The 15,870-nt window shown below is 40.1% G+C and overlaps 1 protein-coding gene across 4 annotated transcripts in view; it reads left to right on the top strand.

Moving 5' to 3' along the window:
- Positions 1-15,870, top strand: part of OSBPL3 (oxysterol binding protein like 3) — a 217,753-nt gene that overhangs the window by 136,675 nt on the left and 65,208 nt on the right. For 2 of the 4 annotated variants that reach the window (XM_049894802.1, XM_049894799.1), the window contains exons 3-10: positions 1,916-2,032; positions 2,185-2,238; positions 3,332-3,445; positions 7,851-8,018; positions 8,615-8,738; positions 10,810-10,913; positions 11,118-11,210; positions 12,488-12,644. In XM_049894802.1, coding sequence (XP_049750759.1) covers positions 1,916-2,032; positions 2,185-2,238; positions 3,332-3,445; positions 7,851-8,018; positions 8,615-8,738; positions 10,810-10,913; positions 11,118-11,210; positions 12,488-12,644 — 931 coding nt within the window. The remainder of the gene's footprint in view (positions 1-1,915; positions 2,033-2,184; positions 2,239-3,331; positions 3,446-7,850; positions 8,019-8,614; positions 8,739-10,809; positions 10,914-11,117; positions 11,211-12,487; positions 12,645-15,870) is intronic. The other 2 variants (XM_049894803.1, XM_049894801.1) reach the window with 1 other exon arrangement.

Below are 15,870 nucleotides of genomic sequence, written 5' to 3'. Positions count from 1 at the left end.
TGTACTTCTTTCAAGACACATTTGTTCTTCTGGCAGTCTATGGTATATTATGACAATCATTACTAGTATATTAAAAAAATTCACTCAACATTGCTGTCTTTCTATGGAAAGTCCCCTAATTTAAAAGCTGAATCTTTTTTCCAACTTTAGCTTTTCTTTCATTGAAGAAAAGCCTTTCACAACTCCAGATATTGGAGTTCCACTGCTTTCAAAACTCTGGAACATACTTTTAATTCTGTTAACAGTAAAGTGCCATCAGATCTGAGGCAGATCTGCCAGCATCCTCATATAAAGATTTCAGTTGCTAAACTACGAAAAGTTTCTTGTTACCAGGTGGGTTTGACGTATTGAACTCAAGAACAACACAGAAGCCCAGCTAGAGCACCCAGAAATCCCTGCAGATCCCGTGCCCTCACTATTAGACAATCTGTGTCCTGGGACCTGAGTTTAGCTGCCTTTTACCCCCTGGTGCAGCTGCATACTTCCTGCCTGTAACTCATTGCCTTTGGGTTCTGCCTGAATCACCTGCCCTCAGGCTGCAGGTTTGACTAAGAGCAAGTCAGTCAACATGAAATCTTGGCCAAAGTGACATGTTTGTTAAAGGTTAACTACCCTGTGTTGTATCTTGATCTGGATAGTAGTTAATGAGCATGTATGTATTTAAATTCATTGAGTTATACTCTTGAGATTTGTCATGTCATGTATGTTATATCTCGGTAAAAAATTTTTAAATAATAAAAATAAGTATTTATCCCAGTCACTGAAATACTGGCAGTCACGGTCTACCTTGGAGTACATTTCGATGATTTACATTTAAGCTTTTAAAAATAACATTTCAAAATTTTTTAGTGTTTTTCTTTTTCATTTTTTTAAAATAATTTTTACTGTGCTTTAAGTGAAAGTTTTCATTCTTTTTAATCGTTGTAAAAATATTTGTGATATAACATTTACCAGCTCAACATTATTCAGGTGTACAATTTAGTGCTATCAATTACATTAATCATGGTGTGTATCCGCCGCCCATAATCATTGCCAAGTTTCCCGTCATGATAAACAGCCGCTCACTGCTTTGTAAAAAACGCTCCGCCTTTGCCTTTGTCTCCCGCCCCTGGTAACCGCTGATACATTTATTCTTTTTTAAATTTAAATTCTTTTTTCAGCTATTTGAACAGACCTAAATAGCCAACAATTGAGGATTATTTGTAACAACTATTTTACCTGTTCAAAATTACAAACAGCTCAGTAAATAATGATTGGCAAAAAAAAAAAAAAGTTTTTGAAAGAAAAGAAAGGGAGAAAAAAACCAAAACCTCTGGGAAAATAGTGAAAATGATTGTTGTAAAACCTTCCTTTTGATGCTTCGTGATTTCCAGTATTTAAATACCTAGAATTTGAAGATATTCAGGTTCAACCAATATTTTGAGCAAGTTGTCATGTTGACTAACTTGCGTTCATGCTCATATTTTCAGCCAGTTCTTAAGCGCCTCCCCCACATCCCTGACACCCAGCTTCCATCCTGGTGTCCATAGCATTTGGTCAAAATTCAGACTGAAGTTCAGTGGTGAGTAAACGGTAACTGCTGTGATGATGTCAGTGGGAACAAAAATAGAGCTTATGGTCTAACTCTTTACCTTTAGCTGTGATTGTCAAGGTCTCAGCACCAAAGAGAAACGTTTCCTACTAACAGGGAGTTTTTGAATAAAAGAAAATAAAAATCAAATTTTGATGGCACTGAATTCTAGCATTAACTCTATAAAGTCCAGGGTCTATATAGAAATTCAATTTGAATTTCTTCTCTCCAACAAATCCAGTCAGGCTCACTATTTTGGATGAATTTACTGATAGGATGAGGCGCTTCTTAACGTTATTATTGCTTTAAAGATAGCCATTTAGCATGAACTTTTTTTTGGAACAGGACAGCTGGGAAGTTGTGGAAGGACTGAGGGGAGAGATGAATTACACTCAGGAGCCACCAATTCAGAAGGGATTCCTGCTGAAAAAGAGGAAGTGGCCCTTAAAGGGCTGGCACAAGGTGAGACATTGGCCTGCGTTTATTTGCACCCATGTCACCCTACTCAGTACTAGGTTCTTGGACACCTACATTTAATTCGAGGTTGAAATTTGAGACCAAGCAAAGGACATTAAAATGGGACATCTTAAAGTGTTAAATTTTCTCCCCTACAGAGATTCTTCTATCTGGACAAAGGAATCTTGAAATATGCCAAGAGCCAAACTGATGTAAGTCTTCTTGTTTATCCAGCATGCTGTTGAAGAATTCTGAGGTGCTAATGGTTGTCAGCTCAAGGGTGAGATTGTGTACATTTGGGGCTTCCACTTCTGGTCGTTCCTTCACATGGAACAGCAGTGCCTGCTGTCCATTGTTCTAGCTCTGGATGCTAGGTAGCTTAGTTCAGCCGTCAGATAGAGGTATGGGAGCTCCTTCCAAGACCCACTGGGTATCCAAGGGTCTGTTCTGGTTTTAGGGTTGTGCTAAGGGGTTCTCTGGGTGAGAGAAGACATCCTCACAGGTAACTAACAGAAACAAAACATGGAGCCAGTGTCACTGCCACGTTTCTAGAGTTTGATCAAGGAGAAGGCCCTGGGGTGAAGGAGATAGAGAGTTCCCCTATCATTAAGACCAGACAGTCTGCTCATGACGGTTCTGATTGGCACGGGGGCAGATTAACCAGTAAGCAAGGTATGCACAGGCTTAATTATGTTTACTTATTAATCTGTAGTGCACAGTTTTACGTGGGTTTCACCACATCTTTGATTACTAAAGTAAGCACAACTAAGCCTGTGTGTACCTTGTGTATTGGGTAATCCATTCCTGGATTGGCCTTCAGTCCTACCCATTGTAGGGGCCCTTCCCTCACTCGGCACTTCTCTCGATTTCTTCCTCTTCTAGCTTCTCTTAGCTTCTAGCCTGTGTTCTCCTTTTTAAGTGACGTTAAATGAATTTAGATACCAGAAACTAATTAAATGGCCGGCAGCAGTGTTAAGCAGTTATTTGACTGCCATTCGAGTCATAACTGCATGGGTTCACATTCTGACTTCCTCACTTAGTGGCTGTGTAAACTCCTTGTTACTTGGCTTCTCTGTGCCTTGGTCTCCTCATCTGTAAAATGGGGATAAGGCTTCTTCACAGATTAAATAAGATATGTACAGCACTTAACCCAGTACTGGTTCACACTAAGTGCTTGATAAATACTAGTTACTGTGTTTACTGTTAGTGGCTATGGAAAGTATGGGTAGAGGAAAGGAGTGTCCAGGATGTTACTCTTATTTTTAACACCATGATTCTCAAGTAGCCCTCTTGGTGCCTCTGCAGATAGAGAGAGAGAAGCTGCATGGCTGCATTGACGTTGGGCTCTCGGTGATGTCTGTGAAGAAGTCATCAAAGTGCATCGATCTTGATACCGAGGAGCACATCTACCATCTGAAGGTGAGGTTGCTTCCCAGGCGCTGTCTCCTGTTGTGCTGGGCTCTGTTTGTGTTGGGCAGAGGTTGTCAGTTATTATACAGGTAAGGACGTGCCGTCCACATTTTTTAGCCATTTGTGATGCCTTTTGAATATTTCCAAATACTTGGTCAACATAGGAGAAGATCTTCATTGCCAGTATTTAGTAATGGACACTGTTGGTATTTGGATGGGATGATTCTTCATTGTGAAGAACTGTTTGTCACATTGCTGAAGACTGAGTATCTCTGTCCCTGCATACCCTAAATGCCAGTAGCACCTCTCCCCACTTCCCCTGAGTGATTGTAATACCAATTAGGAACAAAAATATCTTCTTGTTTATAAATACTACCTCTCCCCCAGGCAGTAACATCCTTGCTTAAGAACCATTTACCATAGGTTAAAATATGTCCCCTGATATACAATATAATACTTACCATGTTGAGTCTGCAGAGCCCTATCTTACATCCCCAGCTAACTGTATAGGGATTTCATTAAGATTTTCGTATTACAATGAAATATCAGGAATTTTTTCCCTCAAGTGTGTATCTCCAAATAGTACCTCTCAAAGCTGTTTATCCTTTTTACTCTCTCTCTCCCACAGGTGGTTGTCATTGTTTGTTAGGTGGTGGTATAAAACCAAACCAAACCTGTGCCGTCGAGTCAATTCCAACTCATAGTGGCCTTAAGGACAGAGTAAAACTGCCCATAGGGTTTCCAGAGGCTATGAGTGTTTATGCAAGCAAATTGCCACATCTTTCTCCACTGGAGTGGCTGGTGTGTTCAACTGCCGCCAAATTTCAGTTTGCAGTCGAGCGCTTAACCACTGCACCACCAGGGCCCCTTGGTGGTGGTATAGATAGTTAAAAGCATGAAGCATGAGCTTTGGAGATATGGATCTAGTTCAGATCTTGAATTGGCTGTTCACTGGCTATTGACCTTTGGCATATTATTTAATCTCTGAAAGTCTCAGCTTTCTCACCTGACAAATGGGAATAATTACAGTGCTAACCTTGTAGAGCAACATATAGAGAACTTGGCATGATACCTGGTCCCCAGTAAGGTCGGTAAATTTAGTTATTATATATGATTATTAGGTGGTACCTGAATGTTAGAAATTGAGAATGGAAACAGAACAGCCAGAACGCAATTAAAGAGAATGTTGACACATTGTAAAAAATGTAGCTAATGTCACTGAACAATTTGTATAGAAATTGTCAAATGGGAACCTAATTTGCTGTGTAAACTTTCATCAAAAACACAGTAAAATATTATTTAAAAAAAAAGAAATTTAGAAAATATTAAGATTCTTTTCTAGAGAATTGTAAAGACAAATTACTTGGGGTATTGGAAGCAGAGCCTGAGGCTTGGGAAAATAAAATCAAGAGCATATGAGCTCCATGTTTTAACAGGTCCCTGTCTTCTCCATGGCATGTGTGTGGTACTTGGATAACACATGCTTAAAACATACATGTGGTTGATTGGCTGGGCAAGACAGTCAAATCCGTTGTTTCCTAACTTAAGCCCCTGTACCTGTGGGTGTAGTTTACTTTGTAAAACAGGGTGTCTCGACCTCAGCATTACTGGCCTTTCAGGCTGGGTACTTCTTTGTTGTGTGGGTCCACCCTGTGCAATGTAGGATGATTAGTGGCACCCCCGGTGTCTACCCACTAGATGCCAGTATCACCCCTCCTCCCCAGTGGTGACAAACAAAATGTCTACAGATGTTGCCACATATCCCCTGAGGGCAAAATCACCCTTGGCTGAGAATGACTGATGTAATCTTTAAAAAAAAAAAAAAAAGAGAGAGATTTAAGGAAGAATACTTCTCTTGTTCCAACGGTCAATCTCCTCTAGAGCAGTTTTGGTTATTTGTCCACCTACTTCCAATGACTCTTGGCTCTGTTTTTTGACATGGTCAGGGAATAATGGGTTCTCATTTATGAACTGTTTTAGTTAAGAGAATAACACAATGATTAACTCCTAATTAAAAAAAAAAAGAAAAACTTGAATGCCTTAAAATACATTGAATCCTGCTGTCTTAATAAAAATAGCATTTCTCTGTGTTGGCTCACTTTACGTTCTTTCTTTGCTTCTGAACATAGCTATGATTGTTAAGTATAAGCAAGTGTAGTCATCTGAGAGTTCTAGTTAATAGTCCCAGAGACCCAAAATTTTTAAATGTGGGCAGTCTATTCCCATTCTCTTATTTTATGGCTGAAGGGCCTAGGCAGCAGAGAGGTTAAGTGTCCTATAACTAGTGTACAGTCCTGTAACTAGCTAAGGGCCTGCTAGTCATTTATTTTACAAAGTGCTTTGATTCTTCTACCTCGTTTAACCAATAAAGAGTCAAAATGAGTGCTTTGGGCATTCACTTCTTGGACTGGGTTAGTATAAAGGATGATACAGTTTATATCAAGATTCCTATAAAATTCTGATTAAACATGTCTGGGAAATAAAATATGTTTCAAGAACTTAATTTAAGGAGACAAATAGATGTGTCTATTTTTATTGTATCTTCTGGTAAAAGTAGTACCTGGAGGGTTTTAAGTCTTGTGTGTACTTCTGTTAATCAACAAAACAATCATAAAAGCCAACATAACATTTCAAAAAGGAAGATGCCACTGACATTTTTTTTCCACATTGTTGCTCTCGGCTGTAGCATTAGTAAAGATTTTAACAAGATTGACCAAGATTTGACTTCTTGGAAGTTAACCTACCATACATCCTTTCAGAATATTTTAAATTGCAGTTTCATGAGTCTGCCTTTTAATATAGAAGTCCCTGGTGGATGTAAATGGTTAAGGGCTCAGCTACTAACCGAAGGTTCCAAGTGGAACCCACCCAGAGGTGCCTCGGAAGACAGGCCTGGAGATCTGCTTCCAAAAGACCACAGCCTTGAAAACCATATGGAGCAGTTCTGCTCTGCACACATGGGACGACGATGAGTCAGAATCTACTCAATGGCAACTGATTTTTTTTATCTCTTCACATATAGGTATCTATCATTTTTTCACTTCAAATATATTGGCACACACTCATGCACACACAAAAAAATGTTGACTATTAAGAAATGTCTGTGATACATAAGTGCTTATTCTTTTTAGTACTTTTATGAATTTTTGAAATCTCTTATAATGTAATATTTTTACTAGTTACAGACATTATTCTTCATGAAAATTAGATATTGATAAGCACCCATCTCTGGAAAGGCTAGGTAAAAGTTTGTGTGTATATATAAAATTGTGAAAATCACTGATATTTTCTCAGATTTTTTTTTTTTTCCTTTTTCTGAGAGCAGGAGAAATGTTCTTTTAAATAACTTTCACCTTCATTAACATGACTTCTTCATGATGTATTCTTTGTCAAAGAAGATTAACAGGGTTAAATATTTTAGGAAGAATTTACTAATCCATTCCAGTTCAGAGAAGATTGATCTGTAAAATCTGAATTAATTAAAGAGTTGAAAAAGAAAAATGGTGTTAGTATTTTCTGTAGGGATAGGAGACACTGGGACCAGGGAACTTGGAAATGCTTTAAGGGAAAGATAAGAATAAATTTCAGTTTATCTGTTAACGTAACTCGTACAGTAAACAACTGGATTTTTGCATAGATAGCATAAATATATACTTAATGAAGACCTTTTTACTTTTTACTTCCTCCTCACACTTTCCCCCATAGACCACAAAAATGTAAAACAAGTGAATGAGATGATATGTCTACATTTCTATATGTGCCAACCACCACTTGTCAGTTTTTCATACTGTGGTGGCTTGCATGTTGCTGTGATACTGGAAGTATGCTACCGGTATGTCAAATAACAGCAGGGTCACCCGTAGTGGATAAGTTTTGGTAGAGCTTTCAGACTAAGACAGACTAGGAAGAAAGGCCTGGCAGTCTACTTCTAAAAATTATCCAATGAAATCCATATAGATCACAACAAAATATTGTCTGATATAGTGCTGGTGCAATGGTTAAGTGTTTGGCTACTAGCCAAAAGGTTGGCAGTTCAAATCCAGCAGCCGCTCCTTTGAAACCTATGGAACAGTTCTACCCTGTCCTATAGGGTCACTATGAGTTGGAATCAACTCGATGACAATGGGTTATGGTGCTGGAAGATGAGCCCCTGTGTTGGAAGGTTAATGCAACAGTAGCCACAACAGTGGACTCGCACGTATCAACAATTGTCACGATGGCGCAGGACCATGTAGTACTTCGTTCTGTTGTATGTGGGGCCGCCATGAGTTGGAGCTGACTATGACAACAAACAATAATGGTACATGTGCCAATATAAAAAGACAGGAGGTCAGGAGTGACCTCAATTTGATGAATAATTGTACCTGAAGTGACTGATTTTCATGTTTCTTCCTTTGAATTTAACACATTTTAGGTGAAGTCAGAAGATGGCTTTGATGAATGGGTATCCAAACTCCGTCATCACAGAATGTACCGTCAAAATGAAATTGCGATGTTTCCACGCGAAGTGAATCACTTATTCTCCGGATCCACTGTCACAGACTCTGCATCTGGGACGCTTGACTCCATTTCAAGTAGGAAGGTAATCATGACTCTAAAAGGAGGGGGTGCCTTCATGTGGGGGAGTCTCATCTGGGAGGCTGTGTCTGAGGAAGGAAGGGTTTTGGGGGAGGAGCGGCAAAAGCTTTGAGATAGTATTTAGTTAGTTGTATTTGCCCAATTAGTCAGAATCAGGACCAGGTAAGGATATATTACGTGCAGTCCAATAACTGAAAAATAGCGTTCAAGGAGAAGTATAATGCCTCCAAATGCTCTGGCTTTCTCTTAACAGTTTGATTTCGGTTTTCTTATCTGGTTGTACAATGCAATAAGTGTGTTTATAGCCATGTAGAATTGTAAAATATTTCTAACCATTTACATCATTGTTTTGGTATTACTATCATTTGACAGAGAAGAAGACAAGGACTGCAGCCCAAGGCCTTCTAGCCTGGTGTGGCTAAGCTGGGGTAACAGCCTGAGATCTTAGGGTTTCTTGCGGAGTGCCTTACCAGAGACTCCTTCCTCATTAGAGGCAGATGGCTTCCGTTGATGACTAGGCCACTTTGTTATCTTTACCTTGAAGTGTTCCCTCTGGACTCTGTTTTCATTTGTCATGTGCTTTTGTTGTCTGTGGAACAGCGCAGCAGTATATCAAAGCAGAATGCATTTCAAACCGGAAGCAATTTGTCATTTTCTTGTGGTGGGGAGACACGAGTTCCATTGTGGTTACAGTCTTCGGAGGACATGGAAAAATGCTCGAAAGGTAGAGTGACTTGAAACGTGTGCTTTTCCCCACAGCTCTTAAACTGAACTGACTTGGCTCTTACACCGTAAATGAATTTGTATTCTTTATCTTCCTTCGTCTGCATACCTACTCATTGTTCTCCTTTATTGAGATTGAACTCATGATCAACGCAAGACACTGGTTGTAGAGCTTTATGCCACCATCTGGGTGTACGTGTGGAAAGCTTTTCTTTTCTCTTCTTTTCAATTCTTTCCTTTTTATCGTAAGTACCAATGTCTGATTTCCACACAGGACTACTAAATCACCGTCTCTAGAGGTGGGGTCTGGACATCTCTCTGTATTTTCTCAGTGCCAGAAATGATTCTGGTGCATGTCCAAGATTGAGAATCACTATTCTAGAAATGAGTAGGCAAACCAAAGGGAGATTCCCTGTAAAACAGGTGTTCTCAACTCTAACTACACATTAAAAACACCGAAAAAAAAAGATTTTTAAAACATCCATGCCCAGGCCCCACTCCCAAAGAATTTATTTAAATTGGTCTGGGTGGAGCCCTGGCATCATGAATTTTCCAAAGTTTCCCCGGTGATTCTGGTATGGAGCCAGCGGTCCATATGGTGCTCATGCTGTTCTCGATGAAGCTCAGCTGTTCTCAGCCTTAATTAGCTAAGAATCACCTGGAGAACTAAAACAAAGGAAATCACCAATAGGGGTGGAGAGTGCTTTGATTTGATTGTCTGGGACTTGAGCATATGCAATTTAAAAATTTTTTCCAACTGATTCTAATGTGTAGCCGAGATTGTGAAGCACTAATAAGAAAGATGCCAGGTGGTAGCCTTGAAAATTGCATTTTCTCCTTTTGAATAATATGCAAATATTATTGCACCCCAAATAACTGTCACTCGTGAACTTCATCAAGTGACATCTTGAAGCAGTGATTCTCAAAGCGTGGTCCCCGCACCTGCAGCATGGCCAGTGAACTTGTTAGGCATGCCCACTCTTGGGCTCTCCCCAGATATACTGAATGAGAAACTGGGGCTGAAGCCCAGGGATCTGTGTTTCAACGAGTTCTCCAGGTGCTTCTGAATGACACTAAAAATTGAGAGTCACTGTCCTAAGGCATAGGAGCCCTGGTGGCACAGCGGTTAAGCACTCGACTACCAACCAAAGGGTCAACGGTTCCAACCCACCAGCCACTCCTCAGGAGAAAGATGTGGCAGTCTGCTTCTGTAAAGATTACAGCCTTAGAACCCCTATGGGGGCAGTTCTCCTCTGTCCTGCAGAGTTGTTATGAGTCAGAATCCACTTGACGGCAGTGAGTATCTTAAGGCATTTGTGCCTTGATCCCTCAGCTGAAACAACTGCACGTGTGCAGTGACTAGCAAACTCTGGACTCTTTGTTGAGTTAGTGACCTAGGAACTGGTCAGAGAACAGTCTTAGGTTCTCTCAGGTCACTTGGCAGCCCTCAGAGGATCATCATCCTCCTCACACATGTCCATGGTAGACAAAGGTATCCTTAGATACCTATACAATCTCCTTCTGGTTTTATCCATTTAGTGTGTATTGAATCCTTACAAGCCAATAATGGCAGCCTCTTGCGGCAAGATCAGTAATCACAGTGATGCTAATGATAGCTGATATATTTAATACTTACTGTGTGCCAGGCACCTTTCTAAGCACTCTGGTATACCAAGTCATTAACTCTCATAACTGTCCTATGTGCTAGGTGCAATCATTATCCCCATTTTCCAGATGAGGAAACTGAGGCACAGAGAAGCTATATAATTTGCCCAAGATTCATAGCTAAGTAAATAATTTGCCCAAGATTCATAGCTAAGTAAGTGAATTCAAACTGAGGCCATCTGGATCCAGATCCATGCTTTTAACCACTCACTCTAACTGTTGCTCTAGTAAAAAAAAAAAAAAAGTAAAATTTCCTGTTCTTACAAATGTAAAATCAAATACAGATAAAAAAGAAAAATAGCTGGCACCCAACATAGTAAAACCCGCTTGCCAGATAAGTGTCCGTGCATCCACCTTCTGCATTTTGCTGGTGGAGAGTTACGAGCGCTCTTCTCTTTCTCCCCCAGACTTGGCGCACTGTCACTCCTGTCTGGCGGAAATGAGCCAGCTCCTACAAAATATGGATGTTCTACACCGGACGTATTCAGCACCAGCTATCAACGCCATCCAGGTGAGCCAGATTCCTCTTCTGTTTGCATCCTGGCCTCCTTCTGCTTTCTGTTCTCCTCCCTAGCCTTTGACTAACAGTGGGATGTTGTCTGGTTGGTTGCTTCAGCCAAACTCGAGGAAATGGAGATACTCACCTCGAGTGCATTTATCCCTATTGGTTTGGAGGACCTTACTGTCTGTGCTCTCTTTCCTGTTTTGAAAAAAGGGTGGAGCTTTTGAAAGTCCCAAAAAGGAAAAAAGATCGCACAGGAGGTGGCGGTCCAGAGCTATTGGCAAAGATGCTAAAGGAACGCTGCAGGTAACCATTGCTTTTCCCAGTAGGCTAGCTTCTTCATTGGCCCTGCTCTGCACACCACATGCTGGGGACTACCTTTACTCAGAGGAGAATGGACCATTCTTCATAAATATCCTGTGCAGAGAGATGAATTCAATCACTTAGATTTTCTAGATAATAGAATAAGCGTGTCATGGATATTGGGTAGGGGAGAAAATATTTTCTAAGGGAAAAATGGCATAAACTTGGAAGGCTACAGCCATTGGCAGGACTTCTGGTTTCCCCTTCTTTGGTGTTTAGCTTGCCTTCTTCCCTGCTTGAGCCTTGGCCTTGCTTGTGGCTGCTGTGGCTGTGTGCTCTGACTCACCTCTTCTGCTGACGCTCAGTGGGTTTATCATCCCTGAGCCCCCTGGCCTGAGTCTGGGAGCAGGGCCTTGTGCAGACCCCCTTTTGCCTCCTGTCTCCAACCTCCCAACCTCCCATTGGAGGTTCCCTGTGTCACACAAGCGGCTGTCTTTCCCTGTGTCCAGCTAAGCCAGTGGCCAAGATTTTTGGCTTGGCCTTTTCCTGTTCAATTGCAGCATGTCAGAGTCAAAATTAAACATCAGTGTTCACATAAATAATCTGATACACTGTTATGTACTCTTTGGTTCAAAGCACTTTATGGGTTGACCTTAAATGATTTTAAAGTAAAGAGTATTTCATGTACAAATACCTAAGAAGTCACTTTGTTTTGTAGATGTTCCAGGTGAAAATAGAGAAAACCATTTTTAAACCAGTGCACCTTTAGCAGCCTAGATGTGGATGATTTTGCCAAGAGGAAGAAATTGGGTATTAAATGAAAAAGAGCCTGGCATCTTTGGCTATCATTTTCCGCCTATAGCCTTAATGCTCCTGTAATTTCCAAAAGAATATATGATTTCTCACCCATTTTTTTTTCTCAAGTAGCTTTGGAAAGTGTTTTCCTGATTTTTCATTTCTTTGTCTTGTAAATAGGTATCAGTCAGTAGAAAGCCTTAGTTACAAAACATTCTTCTCTTACTACTCTCCATTCTTTAAAAAAAAAAAAAAACTTACCATTGAGTCCATTCCGACTCATAGCAAGCCCATAGGACAGAGTAGAACTGCCCCATAGGGTTCCCAAGGAGCGGCTGGTGGATTTGAACTGCTGACCTTTTGGTTAGCAGCCTGAGTTCTTAACCACTTCACCACCAGGGCTCCACTCTCCATACTTAGAACCAAGTAAACAGTCTAAGTAACTTGCAATTGAAAAGAAATATCTGCATTTGGTGTCACTTTAGGTCCCTAAGCCTCCTTCTGGCCCACTAAGACTGCACTCCTCCAATCCTAATTTATCAACGCTAGATTTTGGAGAAGAGAAAAATTATTCTGATGGCTCTGAAACCTCGTCAGAGTTTTCCAAAATGCAAGAAGATCTGTGTCATATTGCCCATAAAGGTAAATGGCTTTTCTTTTTTCATAATGTGTTTGATGAAAATGTTAAATGTGTGTTTGAATGTGGGATATCCTTGGAGAGAGTATCTTAGTTGGTTCATTTTCTGCTCTATTAAGAGTTTGGGTGACTTCATTTGTATTGTATTTTATTTGCTAGATAGTGGGAAGTGTATTGGCCAAAAGTTTCATCTTAATACCCTGGCAGAGGTAGGGAGAGTGTTAGGTATACTTAAAAAGCTGAGCAATTCATATGCTGCTGATGGGAGTATAAATTGATTCTTTTCTGGAGGGCAATTTGGTATTATGTTTCAACTTTTTTTTTTTTTTTAATCTACATATCCAGCAATCCCACTTTGAGGAATTCGTCGGTAGAAATTAATTTAAAAACCTAAAATTTATCCAAATAAAGACATCCATTGGAGCATTGTTTATCATCTAAAAAATTAGAAACAGATATTCAACATCATTAGCCATTAAGGAAATGCAAATGAAAACCATGATAAGATATCACTATGTACCTATTAAAAACAAAAACTAAGCCAAACCCATTGAGTTGATTTCAACTCATAGTGACCCTATAGGACAGAGAAGAACTGCCCCACAGGGTTTCCAAGGAGCACCTGGTGGATTCGAACTGCCAACCTCTTGGTTAGCAGCCAAACTCTTAACCACTACACCACCAGGGTTTCACCACAGCTATCAGAACAGCTAAAATAAAAAATACTGAAAGTATCAGATGCTTGTGAGGATGCAGAGAAACTGCGTCTTTCATGTATTACTGCTGGTAATGTAAAATGGTACTGGCACCCTGGAAATAGTTTGGCAGTTTTTTAAGTAAAACTAAGCACGCAGTTACCAAACGACCCAGCGGTTGTACTCTTGCGCATTTATCCCAGAAAATGAAAACATAAGTCCAGACAAAACCCTCTGCACAACTGTTCAGAACAGCTTTATTTGCAGTAGCCAAATGCTGGAAACAACCCGAGTGTCCTTTAACAGGTAAATGGCTAAGCATATGCATACAATGGAAAAAGTACTACTCAGCTATGAAAAGAAATGAACTATTGATAATACAGCAACTTGTAGCTTGTATGGACCTTAGGGCGTTATACTGAGTGAAAATAGCCAAGCTTATAAAGTTATATACTACATTATTCCACTTATATAACATTCTTGAAATGACAAAATTATAGAAATGAAGATGAGGTTAGTGGTTGCCAGAAATTAGGGAAGGGGAGGGAAAAACAAAAGAGAGGATGTGGGTATGACCATAAAGGAGTAGCACCAGAGATCTTTGTGGAAAGTTCTGTATCTTGATTGTGGTGCTGGTTATATGAATCCACACACGCGATAAAATTGCACTGAATAGTATACACTCACATACACAAATTAGTACATGTGAAACTGGCAAAATCTGAGTAAACTGTAGATGATAGCAATGTCATTTCCCTGGTTTTGCTATTGTACCATAGTTATGTAAGATGTCACCATCGGAGAAACTGGAGATAGCGCACACAGGACTTCTCTGTACAGTTTTTGCAACTTCCTGTGAATCTGTAATTATTTTAAAATAAAAAGTTTTTAAAAAATTAGAAATAACCCTTAGTAGGGGATTTTTCCCCCCTTAGGGGATTGGATTTTTTAAAATGTAGTATAATCTTATATAGACTACTCAACAGTCACAATAATTATGACAACAGCTACCTTATACTAAGTGCGTAGCTATCATGGAGGTATTTGCTAAGCACTTGACATGCATTGGAGCCCTGGTGGTGTTAAGAGTTAAGAGCTACGACTGCTAATCAGAAGAGTGGCAGTTCAAATCTACCAGCTGCTCCTTGGAAACCCTCTGGGGCAGTTCTGCTCTGTCCTATAGGGTCACTCTGAGTCGGAATCGACTCGACAGCAGTGGGTTTTGGTTACATGCATTGTTTCTTTAATTCTAGCAACAACACATGGAGTAGGGGTTACCATAACCTCTGTCACAGATAAGAAACCTGAGGCTTAGAGAAGCTAAAGAACTACGGAAGAGTCAAACAGCTACAAAACAGCCAGCCTGGGACTTGAATCCTAACCTGCTTGCCCCCAGAATCTTTTCCCCTAACCTAGTACTTCATTGCCATCACAGATAGGGCGGTCAGGGTTATTTTTCACTGACGTAGAAAGGTGTTCACAACATATCATTAAGTGAAAATATAAGGTTACAAAACAATACATATATATTAATGATTCAATTTTTGGAAAAAAGTCAACTGTATACTTCTGGCATATAGTCATATTAAAATGTCTGGAAGGGTGTATATACATCAACATTTTAGTAATAGAGGGTAAGGTTATAAATGATTATTATCTTCTGCCTGCTTATCTTTTTTTTTTTAATCTTTATATATTGCTCAGTGTTTTTAAGGGAAAATGGGTTAAAATTTTTTAAGTGGGAGGGCAGTGCTTGAATGGGGATGAGAGAAGATACCCTCTTCCCCTCCTAGCACCACATTTTCTTTCTTTACATTATTTAATCCTTCAGCTCTTTCTTCCCTTAACCTACAAAATCTAAAACGTAGACCCAGATTGGTTATGAGGAAAGTGCTTTGTGCTTTCAAAAAACTCCCACCTCAAACTTGTCCCAGCTGTCATTAGAATTCCTTCAGTGTTGTGCAACGATGACATTTCTCCACTTGTTAAATGGGAAGAATTACCTACCTGGCCCCTTAAAAGCTCCTCAAACATCCACCTGGGCATTCTCTAATATTAAAGCATCAGTTGTAGTTGTCACTTCAGGCTTTGTGGGAGGAAATTCCTATAAAGCACTATTTACTTTTAATAATATGGACCATCTATTCAAACGTGAGATGATAATGCCTCCCTGCAGAAGGCAGAAGCCCTGCGTTTTACCTGAGTTGTAGAAGCTGCTTCCTCAGCAGGACAGAGGTTGCCATATTGACTGAGTCCATTGATCAGTCCACCTGCAGAGGTCTGACCTCTGTAATGAAAGTCTGTAATGGCCTCAGCCAGCTGCCCTGTCTTTCTGGCTTTGTGAAAACCAGCTGGCTGAAGAGCTGCCACATAACTAGACTAGGTCAAGGTTTGTGCACAGAGAAAGGTCCAGGTGCATTTCTTCAGCAATAGCCTAAGCCCCACGGGCTCAGGGACAGTAAATTCCATAGGGAACCTGAGAAGCTGTCTTTCATTACTGTGATTTTAAAGTACACTGGCAACAGACAGAAAGAAC

The sequence above is a fragment of the Elephas maximus genome, chromosome 8 (genome assembly GCF_024166365.1).
Source record: "Elephas maximus indicus isolate mEleMax1 chromosome 8, mEleMax1 primary haplotype, whole genome shotgun sequence".
Classification (NCBI taxonomy): Eukaryota; Metazoa; Chordata; class Mammalia; order Proboscidea; family Elephantidae; genus Elephas; species Elephas maximus.
The sequence above is the reverse complement of the archived record's forward strand: the minus strand, read 5'-3'. Positions and strand labels throughout refer to the sequence as shown.